This window comes from Erythrolamprus reginae, chromosome 11 (genome assembly GCF_031021105.1).
Source record: "Erythrolamprus reginae isolate rEryReg1 chromosome 11, rEryReg1.hap1, whole genome shotgun sequence".
In the NCBI taxonomy this organism is placed as follows: Eukaryota; Metazoa; Chordata; class Lepidosauria; order Squamata; family Dipsadidae; genus Erythrolamprus; species Erythrolamprus reginae.
The window spans coordinates 3,774,304-3,789,233 of NC_091960.1; the positions used below are offsets into that span (position 1 = coordinate 3,774,304).

The 14,930-nt window shown below is 43.8% G+C and overlaps 1 protein-coding gene across 2 annotated transcripts in view; it reads right to left on the bottom strand.

Moving 5' to 3' along the window:
- The window catches only part of AXL (AXL receptor tyrosine kinase), a 66,543-nt gene extending 53,121 nt beyond the window's left edge, over positions 1-13,422 (bottom strand). For both annotated transcript variants that reach the window (XM_070764895.1, XM_070764894.1), the window contains exon 1: positions 12,466-13,422. In XM_070764895.1, coding sequence (XP_070620996.1) covers positions 12,466-12,571 — 106 coding nt within the window. In that variant the 5' untranslated portion in view covers positions 12,572-13,422. The remainder of the gene's footprint in view (positions 1-12,465) is intronic.
- Positions 13,423-14,930: the final 1,508 nt, after the last annotated feature.

Below are 14,930 nucleotides of genomic sequence, written 5' to 3' on the forward strand. Positions count from 1 at the left end.
ACAGTAAGTAAGTAAGTAAGTAAGTAAGTAAGTAAGTAAGTAAGTAAGTAAGTAAGTAAGTAAGTAAGTAAGTAAGTAAGTAAGTAAGTAAACAAACAAACAAATAAACAAACGACCACATCCCTACCAAACAGTCAGGACAAGCTACTAAACCACATCGCTACCAATACAGTCAGGATAAGCTACTATATAAGTAGAGAGCGCTGATGTTACTCAGTTGTGAATTGAAACATCTGCAAACAAACAGCCAGCTCGGAGAGCAGTAAAGACTCCACATTTTAACCCTGAACTACATATAATCCTCTGGAAGTTTATTTATTTATTTGGTTGTTTGTTTTGTCACATACGTATTGGTGATATACAAAGTTATAATATTTATATACATGATGCTAGTAAGAGAGAAACATTAGGTCAAGGGACGGAAGGCACGCTGGTGCACTTTTGCACGCCCCTTACTGACCTCTTAGGAATCGGGAGAGGTCAACAGTGGAGAGACTAAGGGTAGAGTTTTGGGGGTTAGGTGATGATACTACAGAGTCAGGTAGTGAGTTCCATGCATCAACTACTCGGTTACTAAAGTTGTATTTCCTGCAGCCAAGTTTGGAGCTGTTTCCTTTTAAGTTTGTATCTGTTGTGTGCTCATGTGTTGTTGTGCTTGAAGCTGAAATAGTCGTTGACAGGAAGAATGTTGTAGCAGATGATATTACGGGCTATGCTTAGGTCATGTTTAAGACGATGTAGTTCTAAGCTTTCTTTTTTTTTAAAAAAAAAAGAAAAGATCTTTATGAAATATATACTTTAGAAAACACAACAAAAACAAGACGTAATAAAGGTACCTAATGCTTAATATCACAATCCATATGTATCATATTAAAACAGAGACAGAAGAAAAGAAAGAATAGAATAGAATAGAATTTTTATTGGCCAAGTGTGATTGGACACACAAGGAATTTGTCTTGGTGCAGATGCTCTCAGCGTACATAAAATAAAATAAAAGAAGAGGAAAGAAATTAAAAAAAGATATAGTGAAAAGTCGTAATAGAGAAAGAAAGAAAGAAGGAAGGAAAGAAAGAAAGAAAGAAAAGAAAGAAGGAAGGAAAGAAAGAAAGAAGGAAGGAAGGAAGGAAGGAAGGAGGGAGGGAGGGAGAGAGAGAGAGAAAGAAAGAAAGAAAGAAAGAAAGAAAGAAAGAAAGAAAGAAAGAAAGAAAGAAAGAAAGAAAGGGGTTGTAGAAAGGAGAGGGGGAGAGTTTAGTTCTAAACTTTCTAAACTTTGTAAGTCTAGTGCATAGGATATTCTGTCTTGGCAAGAACTTTTTGTGGAAGCCATTGCCGCCTTCTTAAGGCTGAGAGAAAGGAGCTGGCCTATGGTCACCTTGATGGCTTTGTGCCTAAACAGGGACTAGAACACATGGTTTACCAGTTTCTACATTGACGCCTTCACGACTACACCAAACTGGCTCTCATTTCGGAATATATCAATTTGAGGCAGCTGAATAGTGGCATTCCAATCTGGTTGGGTGCAGTTGTACCTGCTTCTCGACGCTCACCTGGGTGATGGCAGCCCTCCCCACCTAACGACGGCTCAAGCATGGCACTCCGCAGAGATACAGGGTGGACCTGGGTAGAACAGAGTCAGCATGAATCCCAGCGACCGATTAGGTCCCACAGAGTGGGCCTTCTCCGGGTCCCGTCAACTAAACAACGTCAGTTGGCGGGCCCCAGGGGAAGAGCCTTCTCTGTGGCGGCCCCTACTCTCTGGAACCAACTCCCCCCAGAGATTAGAACTGCCCCTACTCTCCTTGCCTTTCGTAAACTCCTCAAAACCCACCTTTGTCGTCAGGCATGGGGGAATTGAGATATCTCCCCCGGGGCCTATACAATTTATGTATGGTATGTTTGTATGCATGTATGCTTAATAATGGGTTTTTAAAAAACATTTTAAATTGTAAATTATTAGATTTGTCATGAACTGTTTTTATTGTGGTGTGAGCCGCCCCGAGTCTACGGAGAGGGGCGGCATACAAATCTAATAATCTAATAAGCCTCTATCAGAGACACTGGATATGCTCTTTGCCTTGCTTGAAATCCCAGGGCTGCAAAGCTTTGGATGACATGATGCTAATCCTAACCCTGGACTTGAGTGACATCAAATTGGCCACCTTTAAGCCAGTCACATGACCTTTAAGCCACCCCCCTTGGTCACATGATCGGCAAGCCATTTCCCCCCCCTGGTCCCATGGCCGCCAAACCACACCCACAAAATAACCCACGCCCACAGTGTGGTAGTAAAAAAATTTGCAGCCCTTCACTGGGTTTTAGAAGTAGGACTAGGCCACAACTATGGCCGCTCTTACGACTTGTGGACTACAACTCCCAGAATCCCTGAGCCCGCAGAGCCGAAGAATCGCACAGCATAGCTGGCCTCAGGAATTCTGGGAGTTGAAGTCCACCGGGCCTACAGTGAATTCTGAGGGAGAGGCCTGAGGCCTTCTCATAAATAAAATAAACAAAATGAAATCCCCCGCCTGAGAGCCACGGCGTTAACCCTTGAGGCATGAGGGACAAATTCCAGGGCCTGAGAACCGAAGTGCCATAGTGGGAAGGCATCCAGAGTTCACCCAAGGGGCCTCTCCTTCCTTTCTCAAGCCAGATTTTTCATTTGGGGGTGAGGGGGGGAAGCAGGAGTGGGCCCATACCCGGGGCTTGAACCGGTTCCCAGTCCCTCGGCAAGAAATATCGCATTCTTTCCTTTCTTTCTCCCCCACTTTGGCTGGCTTGCTCTTCAAAACCCAGTTATAAGCCCCCTATAATCTATTATCTAAATGGGGCTGCCTCGGAAGAGTGTTTGGAGACTGCAAATTGTGCAAAACGCAGCCGCAAGCTGTTGTGGGGCTCCCACCTCCCAGCGAATGCTGGCTGGGGAATTCTGGGAGTTGAAGTCCAGATCTCTTCAAGTTGCCAAGGTTGGGAAACACTGACCTACAGGACCGTCTCCTGTCTCAGGCACCCCAGCGGCCGGTTAGGTCCCACAGAGTCGGCCTTCTCCAGGTCCCGTCGGCCAGACGATGTCATCTGGCGGGGCCTTAAGGGAAGAGCCTTCTTTGTGGTGGCCCCGGGCCTCTGGAACAAACTCCCTCCGGAGATACGTACCGCCCCTTCCCTCCTGGTCTTTCGTAACGCTCTGAAGACCTACCTCTGCCATGGGGCCCATAAGAGACGATATTGTCCCCGGCTGATATGAATGATTGAATTGGATAAATGTGGATGATAGCAAAAGGGGTTTTAGATTTTTATTAATTTTGTACATGTTTTTTTTTAAATTAATTAGATTACCCACATAGATTGTTTGCATTTACAATGTTGTACGCCACCCTGAGTCGCTTCAGGAAGGGCGACATAGAAATCTAATATATATATATATATATATATATATATATAGATAGATAGATAGATAGATAGATAGATAGATAGATAGATAGATAGATAGATAGATAGATAGATGATAGATAGATAGATAGATAGATAGAGATAGATAGATAGATAGATAGATAGATAGATGATAGATAGATAGATAGAGATAGATAGATGATAGATAGATAGATAGAGATAGATAGATAGATAGATAGATAGATAGATAGATGATAGATAGATAGATAGATAGATAGATAGATAGATAGATAGATAGATAGATAGAGATAGATGATAGATAGATAGATAGGTAGATGATAGATAGATAGATAGATAGATAGATAGAGATAGATAGAGAGATAGATAGACAGACAGACAGACAGACAGACAGACAGACAGACAGAGAAAGAGATATTGATGATGATGATGATGATGATGAAAAAGAAAGAAATTAAAAGATAGATGATAGATAGATAGATAGATAGATAGATAGATAGATAGATAGATGATAGATAGATAGATAGATAGAGATAGATAGATAGATAGATGATAGATAGATAGATAGATAGATAGATAGATAGAGATAGATAGAGAGATAGATAGACAGACAGACAGACAGACAGACAGACAGACAGACAGACAGAGAAAGAGATATTGATGATGATGATGATGATGATGAAAAAGAAAGAAATTAAAAGATAGATGATAGATAGATAGATAGATAGATAGATAGATAAGATAGATATGATGAGGAAGAGGAAGAAGAAGGAAGGAAGGAAAGAAAGAAAGAAAGAAAGAAAGAAAGAAAGAAAGGGAAAGATAGATAGAAATACAGATGATGATGAAGAAGAAAAAGAAAGAAAATAAAAGATAGATAGATAGATAGATAGATAGATAGATAGATAGATAGATAGATAGATATGTACTAAATATCTATTCTCTAAATCTAAAGTTAAATAATCCAAACTCCATTGCTGGATGTCTTTTAGTGCTGAATTCCTAGCCACTGCAGAAAAGAACGATGTGGTGGACGACAAGAGGGAAGCTGTGATTGGCTATACAGGGAGTCCTCGATTAACGGCCTGTTTGTTTATCGAATTTTCAAAGTTAGGTGCTGTTGGAAGAAGGAGCCAAGGTGATGCAGTGGTGAGAATGAAGTGTTGCAGTATCTGCCCATTGACAGCAGTTCGATCCTGAGCAGATCAAGGTTGACTCAGCCTTGCATCCTTCCGAGTTTGGTAAAACGAGGATCCGGATTGTTGGGGGCAAAACGCTGACTCTGTATGCTGTTTAACAGACGGTCTGGTAAGCACTGTGAAGCGGTATATAAGGGCTATTGCAAGCTTCCTTCCTTCCTTCCTTATTTATTTTATTTTATTTATTATTTATTTATTTTATTTATTTATTTTGTCCAATACACAATGAGGGTTTAGGTGGGTAAATATCTATCTATACATAATAAAATACATGATGAAGGTTATAGAGGAGATACTCATAGTAAAATATATCTAAGAAAGAATAGAAAAGAAGATATAGTAATAGAACATATCAATGAAAGAATAAAAGAAGAAATATAGGAATAGAAGAAAGGTATAGGAGATATAGGAGAGCAATAGGACAGGGGACGGAAGGCACTCTAGTGCACTTGTACTCGCCCCTTACTGACCTCTTAGGAATCGGGATAGGTCAACCGTAGATAATCTAAGGGTAAAGTGTTAGGGGTTTGGGGATGACACTATGGAGTCCGGTAATGAGTTCCACGCTTTGACAACTCGGTTACTGAAGTCATATTTTTTACAGTCAAGTTTGGAACAGTTAATATTAAGTTTAAATCTGTTGTGTGCTCTTGTGTTGTTGTGGTTGAAGCTGAAGTAGTCGCTGACAGGCAGGACGTTGCAGCATATGATCTTGTGGGCAATACTTCCTTCCTTCCTTCCTTCCATCCTTCCTTCCTTCCTTCCTTCCTTCCTTCCTTCCTTCCTTCCTTCCTTCCAACCTTGGCCACTTCTAAGCCTGGAGGACCTCAACTCCCAGAATTCCCCAAGATCTCCAACCTTAGCCACTTTTAAGCCTGGAGAATTCTGGGAGTTGAAGTCTCCCAGGCTTAAAGTGGCCAAAGTTTGAAACCCCTGAGTTAGTTTGACCTTCCAGATTTGAATCCCTACACCCTGAAGTCAACAACCTCTCTTCTGTTTTTTTTTAAAAAAAATTTAAATGCCAAGTGGAGACACTTGCTCGGTGTTGTCCGAACCAGATACTCGGGACATTTGCAAAGTAAACAAGAAGAAACCGGCAGCCTTTTGGCCATCCTTACGCAGGGCTGGGCTGCCTTTTGCGTTAGGAATTACGACAGCACAAGTGATGTCAATGCATCCACCTCTCCCAGCGGGGAAAGAATTGGAGCCAGTTTTCTCCCCTCCCTCCTCAACTTAAGGTTTATTGGAGACCCAAAAGGTCAGCTCAATCTCCCCCCAACTCACAGCCACTGGCTGGAGTCTCCCACCCCTCGCCTCTCAAAACCCTCCACCCAAGTTTCCCTGCTGTTCCAGCTCGGGGTGACTCACCCAACAGAATCAAAAGTTTGGAATGTGACATTCCAAATTGCTCATGCCTGGATTTTGGGTTGCAGTGAGAGTCGCCCACCCATTTGGCTCAGCCCCATCCATCGGCCTTAACGAAGGGTGCAGTTTTTTTAAAAAACAATGATTTATATTTCACATTCCACATATATGATTCTGGGTGGCTTTGGGCAAAATAGATAAATTTATTTATTCATTTATTTATTAATTAGATTTGTATGCCGCCCCTCTCTGCAGACTCGGGGCGGCTAACAACAACAATAAAACAATGTAAACAAATCTAATATTTAAGTTAATTTAAAAACCCTAATTTAATAAACCAATCATACATACAGACATACCATGCATAAATTTTTTGTAAGCCTAGGGGGAGGAGAATATCTCAGTTCCCCCATGCCTGACGACAGAGGTGGGTTTTAAGGAGCTTACGAAAGGCAAGGAGGGTGGGGGTAACTCTGATCTCTGGGGGGACTTGGTTCCAAAGGGTCGAGGCCGCCACAGAGAAGGCTCTTCCCCTGGGTCCCGCCAACCGACATTGTTTAGTCGTCGGAACCCGGAGAAGGCCAACTCTGTGGGACCTAACTGCTCGCTGGGATTTGTGTGGCAGAAGACGGTCCCGGAGATATACTGGTCCGATGCCATGAAGGGCTTTATAGGTCATAGCCAACACTTTGAATTGTGACCGGAAACTGATCGGCAACCAATGCAGACTACGGAGTGTTGGTGTAACATGGGCATATTTAGGGAAGCCCATGATTGCTCTCGCAGCTGCATTCTGCACGATCTGAAGTTTTTGAACACTTTTCAAAGGTAGCCCCATGTAGAGAGCATTACAGTAGTTGAGCCTCGAGGTGAGGAGGGCATGAGTGACTGTGAGCAGTGAGTCCCAGTCCAAATAGGGCCGCAATTGGTGCACCAGGCGAACCTGGGCAAACGCCCCCCTCGCCACAGCTGAAAGATGTTTCTCTAGTGTGATCTGTGGATCGAGGAGGATGCCCAAGTTGCGGACCCTCTCTGAGGGGGTCAATGACTCCCAGGGTGATGGGCGGACAGATAGAATTGTCCTTCGGAGGCAAAACCCACAGCCACTCCATCTTATCAGGGTTGAATTTGAGTCTGTTGACACCCATCCAGACCCCAACAGCCTCCGGGCACTGGCACATCACTTCCACTGCTTCACTGACTAAATAAACAACGTCATCGTAGCAAATCAAAATCCAAACCAGCCCAGCTTAGGAAACACCTTAGAAAATGTCCAGAGATACTTGACTAGAAGAGGCCTCCACTCCTACACTCGCAACTGGACTCACAATCCTAGGTTTGGAAAACCGACGTCACCTTATACACGACCTAAGCGCAGCCCAGTTTGATGCTTAAGACCTTCCACCATTGTTGTAGCCCGTCTTTGGACCCGTTCAATTTTATCCATATCTTCAAGAAAAGAGAAAGGAAGTCCAGTTGCCTCTTTGAAAAAAAAACACCTTAAGCAAAAACCTCAGCAGATATTTATCCCTCTTTAATGTGTGTCTCTCTTATAAGCTACAGCAGTTGTGTCTCAAACTAGACAACTTCAAGATGGGTGGACTTCAACTCCCAGAATTCCCCAGCCAGCCATGCTGGCTGGGGAATTCTGGGAGTTGAAGTCCACCATCTTCAAGTTGTCGAAGTTGAGAAAAACTGCGCAGAGAAGTCGCAACAATAAAACAGGAGGAAAAATCTGGATTTTCTTGGTACGTTTCCAGTGCAACCCAGGATAGCAAACTACCCTTTCGATTGCAGGTATGATGTTCAAAGGACAAAATTGTGTACATGTGTGGAGGGAAAAAAAATTGTTCCAGGCCCCCCCCGCCGCAGCTTTTATGGCTCTATTGTCTCCCTCGTCCTTTTCGAATGTCTCCCACGGCGATAGATGCGATTTATGATGTAAATTGCCCGGTGGTTAAAAAAAAGAGAGCAATAAATAAAAATAGAACGTCTATTAATACGCAGCCATGAAATCTCCCCACTCTTTCTTTGCATGGGATTCGAAGGCAGTGCTGAAAATCTCCCTGTGCCAAATTGGAGGCCAATTCACCCACTGTTTATTCCCACTGAATATAACCAACCGTGATTTTATTCCTAATTTCCCTTCCGTGATAAGGAAATCCTTAGGAATACGCCGTGAACCCTTTTGCGAACAGAAACAGATGAGAGAGAGAGGGAGGAGGGAGAGAGAGAGAAAGAGAGAGAGAGGAAGAGAGGGATGGAAGAGAGAGGGAGGGAGAGAGAGAGAAAGAGAGAGAGAGAGAAAGAGAGAGAGAGAGGAAGAGAGGGATGGAAGAGAGAGGGAGGGAGGGAGAGAGAGAAAGAGAGAGAAGAGAGAGGAAGAGAGGGATAGAAGAGAGAAAGAGGGAGAGAGACAGAGGAAGAGAGAGGCAGGGAGAGAGAGAGAAAGAGAGGAAGAGAGGGATGGAAGAGAGGGAGGGGGAGAGAGAAAGAGAGAGGAAGAGAGAGGGAGAGAGGGATAGAAGAGAGAAAGAGGGAGGGGGAGAGAGAGAGAGGAAGAGAGGGAGGGAAGAGAGAGGGAGGGAGGGAGAGAGAGAAAGAGAGAGAAGAGAGGGGAAGAGAGGGATAGAAGAGAGAAAGAGGGAGAGAGACAGAGGAAGAGAGAGGCAGGAAGGGAGAGAGAGAGAAAGAGAGGAAGAGAGGGATGGAAGAGAGGGAGGGGGAGAGAGAAAGAGAGAGGAAGAGAGAGGGAGAGAGGGATAGAAGAGAGAAAGAGGGAGGGGGAGAGAGAGAGAGGAAGAGAGGGAGGGAAGAGAGAGGGAGGGAGAGAGAGGAAAAAAGACAGGGATGGAAGAGAGGGAAGGGGGAGAGAGAGAAAGAGAGTGGAAGAGAGAGGGAGAGAGGGATAGAAGAGAGAAAGAGGGAGGGAGAGAGAGAGAGGAAGAAAGGGATGGAAGACAGAGGGAGGAAGGGAGAGAGCAAAAGAGAGAGGAAGAATAGGATGGAAGAGAGAGAGGGAGGGAGAGAGAAAAGAGAGAGGAAGAGAAGGAGGCAGGGAGGGTGAGAGAGAGCAAGAGAGAGAGGAAGAGAGGGATGGAAGAGAGAGAGTGAGGGTGAGAGAGAAAAAGAGAGAGGGAGGGAGAGAGAAAAAGGGGGATGAAAGAGAGAGAGAGAGAGAGAACCAGCTGAGTGCCCCAAATTCTTTCCAGGGCCTCTCACCTCCCACCCCTGATTCTCCTTTGCAAATCAAAACAATCCAATCTGCTCTCAGGGGTTAAAACCAGGGGCAACCAGGGAGAATCTAAGTCTCTCCAGCAAAGTGATGGAGCCCAGCTGGGTCTCCTCTGGGTCAGAGCTGGGCTCCCGGAATTGAGACATGGGATGGAGGGTGTGTGTGTGTGTGTTTCTGTTTCTTTTAGGTATTTACCCCGTCAAAGCCTCTCTTTGCTTGGAAAGGTGGGAGAGAGCAGAGTGGGTCCAACCTTGACCACCTTAAGACCTGTGGCGAAGGTCAATCCATCAGAATAGAGCTGGAAGGGTATAACACTAAGTGTTATACCTCATGATAGAAACATAGAAACATAGAAGACTGACGGCAGAAAAAGACCTCATGGTCCATCAAGTCTGCCCTTATACTATTTCCTGTATTTTATCTTACAATGGATATATGTTTATCCCAGGCATGTTTAAATTCGGTTACTGTGCATTTACCAACCACGTCTGCTGGAAGTTTGTTCCAAGCATCTACGACTCTTTCAGTAAAATAATATTTTCTCACTTTGCCTTTGATCTTTCCCCCAACTAACTTCAGATTGTGTCCCCTTGTTCTTGGGTTCACTTTCCTATTAAAAACAATTCCCTCCTGAACCTTATTTAACCCTTTAACATATTTAAATGTTTCTATCCTGTCCCCCCTTTTCCTTCTGTCCTCCAGACTCTACAGATTGAGTTCATGAAGTCTTTCCTGATACGTTTTATGCTTGAGACCTTCCACCATTCTTGTAGCCCGTCTTTGGACCCGTTCTTGACAAATGTACCTTTTTCTTTTAGGTACACTGAGAGCATATCCAATCACACTCGGCCAGTCTATTCTATTCAATTCAATTCTATTCTATTCTATTCTACCCTATCTATCCTATCCTATTCTAACTGGAAGGGACCTTGGAGGTCTTCTAGTCCAACCCCCTGCTCAGGCAGAAGCCCTCTAGATCATACCAATCAATCAATCAATCAATCAATCAATCCACCAATCAATCAGAGGCAAGTCATTCCACTGATTAATTGTAAGGAAGTTTTTCCTTAGTTCTAGGTGGCTTTTCTCCTTGGTTAGTTTCCATCCTTTGTTTCTTTGTCTGGACTCCGGGGGCTTTGGAGAATAGATTGAGTAGGTAGGTAGGTAGGTAAGTAAGTTGGAAGGGACTGTTGAAGGTCATCTACTCCCACCCCACACCAACGCAGGAGACCTTACACCATTTCTTTGTAGCACCTCCTCTCAAATATTGGGGGTCAGCTATCGCATCACCCCATGTCCTTCAATGAAGCCAGACGGATGGGGGAGGGCTGTCACAAAAAATGCTCAAGAATCATTTACTTGACCCCTCAATCTCCCCATAGGTGGTCTTACAACGAAGCACTAAACTTCAGGATTGGATCTTTGCCACCTACGAACTCTCATTCCCTTTACAGAGAATAATAGGGATGCCAGCTTCAAAGCCATCTCTGCATTTGACACAATCACGTCTATTTTATCTTATCTTAGGGTTTCCAGATGTGTAATCAAGTGTCCACTTCCCAGCAGGCTTGGGAGTTGAGAGTCGGTAACCTGTCCCCCCCCCAAATTAACATACAATCATTTGTTTGATTGACGTTATAGGAGGACAGAAGGGAAAGGGGGGACATGATCGAAACATTTAAATATGTTAAAGGGTTAACTAGAGGTATAACAAGCAGGAAGAGGGAGATTGTGATCCCCTTATATAGAGCGCTGGTGAGACCACATTTGGAATACTGTGTTCAGTTCTGGAGACCTCATCTACAAAAAGATATTGACAAAATTGAACGGGTCCAAAGACGGGCTACAAGAATGGTGGAAGGTCTTAAGCATAAAACGTATCAGGAAAGACTTCATGAACTCAATCTGTATAGTCTGGAGGACAGAAGGAAAAGGGGGGACATGATCGAAACATTTAAATATGTTAAAGGGTTAAATAAGGTTCAGGAGGGAAGTGTTTTTAATAGGAAAGTGAACACAAGAACAAGGGGACACAATCTGAAGTTAGTTGGGGGAAAGATCAAAAGCAACGTGAGAAAATATTATTTCACTGAAAGAGTAGTAGATGCTTGGAACAAACTTCCAGCAGACGTGGTTGGTAAATCCACAGTAATGCCATCACTCTGCTAAACAAATAGTCCCCTCAACACTGTCAAACTATTTACTAAGTTTGCACTATTATTTCTACTAGTTTTTTCTCATCGTTCCTATCACCAATTTCTTCCCACTTTTGACTGTACGATTGTAACTTGTTGCTTGTATCCTAAGATTTTTATTAATATTGTTTTTTCATTGCTTATTTGACCCCTATGACAATCATTAAGTGTTGTACCACATGATTCTGGACAAATGTATCTTTTTCTTTTATGTACGCTGAGAGCATCTGCACCAAAGACCAATTCCTTGTGTGTCCAATCACACTGGGCCAATAAAGAATTCTATTCTATTTCTATCTAACCTTGGGCACAATTCGCTTAAGGACTGCCTGGCTTTGCAAAGTCTACCCCCCTGGTTGTGGTCATAAATGGAGGACCAGGAAAGGGGGAGGGAGAATACCTCCGGGACCGCCTTCTGCCGCACGAATCCCAGCGACCGGTTAGATCCCATAGACTTGGCCTTCTCCGAGTCCCGTCGACTAAACAATGTCGTTTGGCGGGACCCAGGAGGAGAGCCTTCTCTGTGGTGGCCCCGACCCTTTGGAACCAGCTCCCCCCGGAGATTAGAACTGCCCCCACCTTCCTTGCCTTTCGTAAAGCTCTTAAGACCCATCTCTGCTGTCAGGCATGGTGAAACTGAGACATCTCCTCCGGGCCTATACAGTTTATACATGGTATGTTTGTGTGTATCTTTGCTTTTAATAATGGGGTTTTTAGCGTTTTCTAAATTATTAGATTTGTTCTTACATTGGTCTTGTTATTGTTGTGAGCCGCCCCGAGTCTATGGAGAGGGGCGGCATACAAATCTAATAAATAAAAATAAAATAAAATAAAGTCTTTAACAACAACACCACTGCACAGTAGGCCAAAAGCCGCTGCATTGCCACCTGTTCCTCCCCAGTCCAAGCGATGTGAATGAAGCAGAGTTTCAAATTCCGAGTGGAAACCACACCGTTAATATTTAACCACCTGCTTCACTTTGGTTTTGTGGGTTTCTCTCAGCTTCACCAACACAAGAGGACTCAGGTCACACAAAATAGGTGTACATACACACACACACACTCACCTTCTTGGGTGTGGCTGATGCCCATCGACCAAAGCAGCAAACCCGAGAGGAAGCACCAGCGGACTCGGTCCATCTTCCCAAACCGAAAAGCTCTCTCGAAAATCATCCCGGAATCAGTTCAGTGGCTCATCGGTGGAAGAAAAAAACCCCAAAATCCGTTGGAGGAAAAAAAAAATCAGATCTTTCCCCCTTTCACTAACTCATTAAAAAAGTGGCTGGAGAAATGACCACTGCGGTCCAGAGAAAAAGAAGGAGACGAAAAAGTCCAAGGTGAAGTCAGCTCCCCAGAGGCCGGTGGGGTGGGAGCGATGGATTTGAAGTGGAGCTTCTCCCTTTGTGACCAAAACTCTTGCTCAAAGTCTGGAATTCTTTCCTCAACTCAAAACAGGCATCGGTACCACTTACACCAAAAAGAAGAAGAAGAAACGAGAGTATTTTAGGGACTCTCCCAGAGAATTCTACTCCCCGCTTTTCAAAATCCGTGCGTTCGTTTGCTTTTGGCTCAGCAAAAAATTGCTGCTTCTTCTTCTCAACTTTGCTTTTCTGGTGTCTGAAGCACAGCTGATTTTTTTTTTTGTTGTAGTCTTCTCTCCAGTTCTATCTTGGGTTCCTCCTACGCCGGCTCCTGAGGCCAGAGGAGTTTTACTCAGACTTTACAATAAAGTTGCTTACTCAAGAGAGTTAACTTCTTGCTTACTCCCAAAAGACAGTGAGAAAGAGAGAGAGGGAGAGGCAGAGATTGGGGAAGGAACGCCACCGCTTCCCTCTCTTTCACTCCCCCAACACTAGACAACTCCCCCACACAGCTACAACCTTGTGCAGAAGCTGCAAAGACCTGGAAGATTAGCATAGACGGCTGATTTGGGGGCAAGCAGGGAGGGGTGAATGAGTGGGTGAGTGGCTGCTTTGGAAAACCCAGAAAAGTACAAAGAAGAGGGGTGCAAATTCCATCCGGCTGCAGAAGGGTTAAAAGAGGAGGAGGACAAAAGGAGAGAAGAAGAAAGAATTTTTCCTTAAAGTTACACTCACCCGGAGATTCCTCAAAGAAAACTTCGGACACCAGCACCCCCAGCTTAGATAGGAGCACCCTGAGAAAAAGGAAGGAAAATTAAAACTTTTCTCCCAACTTTCCAGACACACCAAACAGAGGCAACCTTGCCCCCCACAAGTGAAATAAAGCAGAGAGGAAGAAAAAAAATATATCAGAATTTAATGTTGCTTACGCCCAACTAAGACACGGCAGGGTGGACGTCACTGTCAGTCAATTTTTATGAGGGTCAAAGACCAGTTTAGGTGCTGGAATAAATCAGCAATTCTCGATTTTCTGGAAGGTTTAAATAAGCTCTTGAAAATATTTCTGGACTTCTTTCTTTCTTTCCTTTCCTTTCCTTCCTTCCTCTCCTTCTCTCTTTCTTTCTTTCTTCCTTTCCTTCCTTTCCTTCCTTTCCTTCCTTTCTTCCTTCTTCTCCTTCTCTTTCTTTCTTTCTTTCCTTCCTTTCTTTCCTTCCTTCCTTCCTCTCCTTCTCTTTCTTTCTTTCTTTCCTTCCTTCCTCGCCTTCTCTTTCTTTCTTTCTTTCTTTCTTTCCTTCCTTCCTTCTTTCTTTCTTTCCTTTTGGAGTAAGCAAAAACCCTCGGAATCTACGCTGTGGAGGAGATAGAATTGGGGGATGCTTCTTGGTCGGCAAGAAAGAATTTGGGGATATTTCTGCTTGTAATTCAGCCTTTAGGTACAGATTGTCTGTAGACTCTTTTACCCTAACGCCTGGAAAGGAATGCCTCACCCCCCTGGTTTCTGCTCTAAACAATTAGCTCATCTTACACAATCCCTTCAGACAGCTTCTGATCTCCTGAATCTGCTGGTACTTGTTCTCCCTCGAGTGACTCAGACAAGCCAACGTTCAAAAAAAGGAGATAGGAGAAGAAACTGAGCTGACCAGGAACGGACTCCTTTGGCTTAGCACATACATGTCAACTAGTTCATTTGGCACCGTTGAGGTTAACGTATCTCAACCTCAAATGGGTGGGCTTTAAATTCAGAATAGAGTTGGAAGGGACCTTGGAGGTCTTCTAGTCCAACCACCTCCAGTGTTGGAGCATCCCACAAATTCTGGAGGTCAGTTTTTCCACTGGTTCCTTGTCCTCACTGCTAGGAAGTTCCTCCTTAATTCTAGGCTGCTTCTCTGTTTGGTTAATTTCCATCCATTGCTTCTTGTGATTTGATGATTGATTGATCTACCCAATCCCAAAGGACTTAGGGTGGCTTCCAACAACAATATGAATACAATAAATAGATACAAAACAGTAGAAGTCGAACATTATCTAAGGCTAGAACATTAACGGACTAAAACCCTTTAAAAAAACTTATTATAAGAAATGATGATGACACTCATATACATACACACTATTCATACATTTGGCCATCGAAGATGTAAATTTATGGCCGCCAGGTCTGCCGGCAAAGCCAG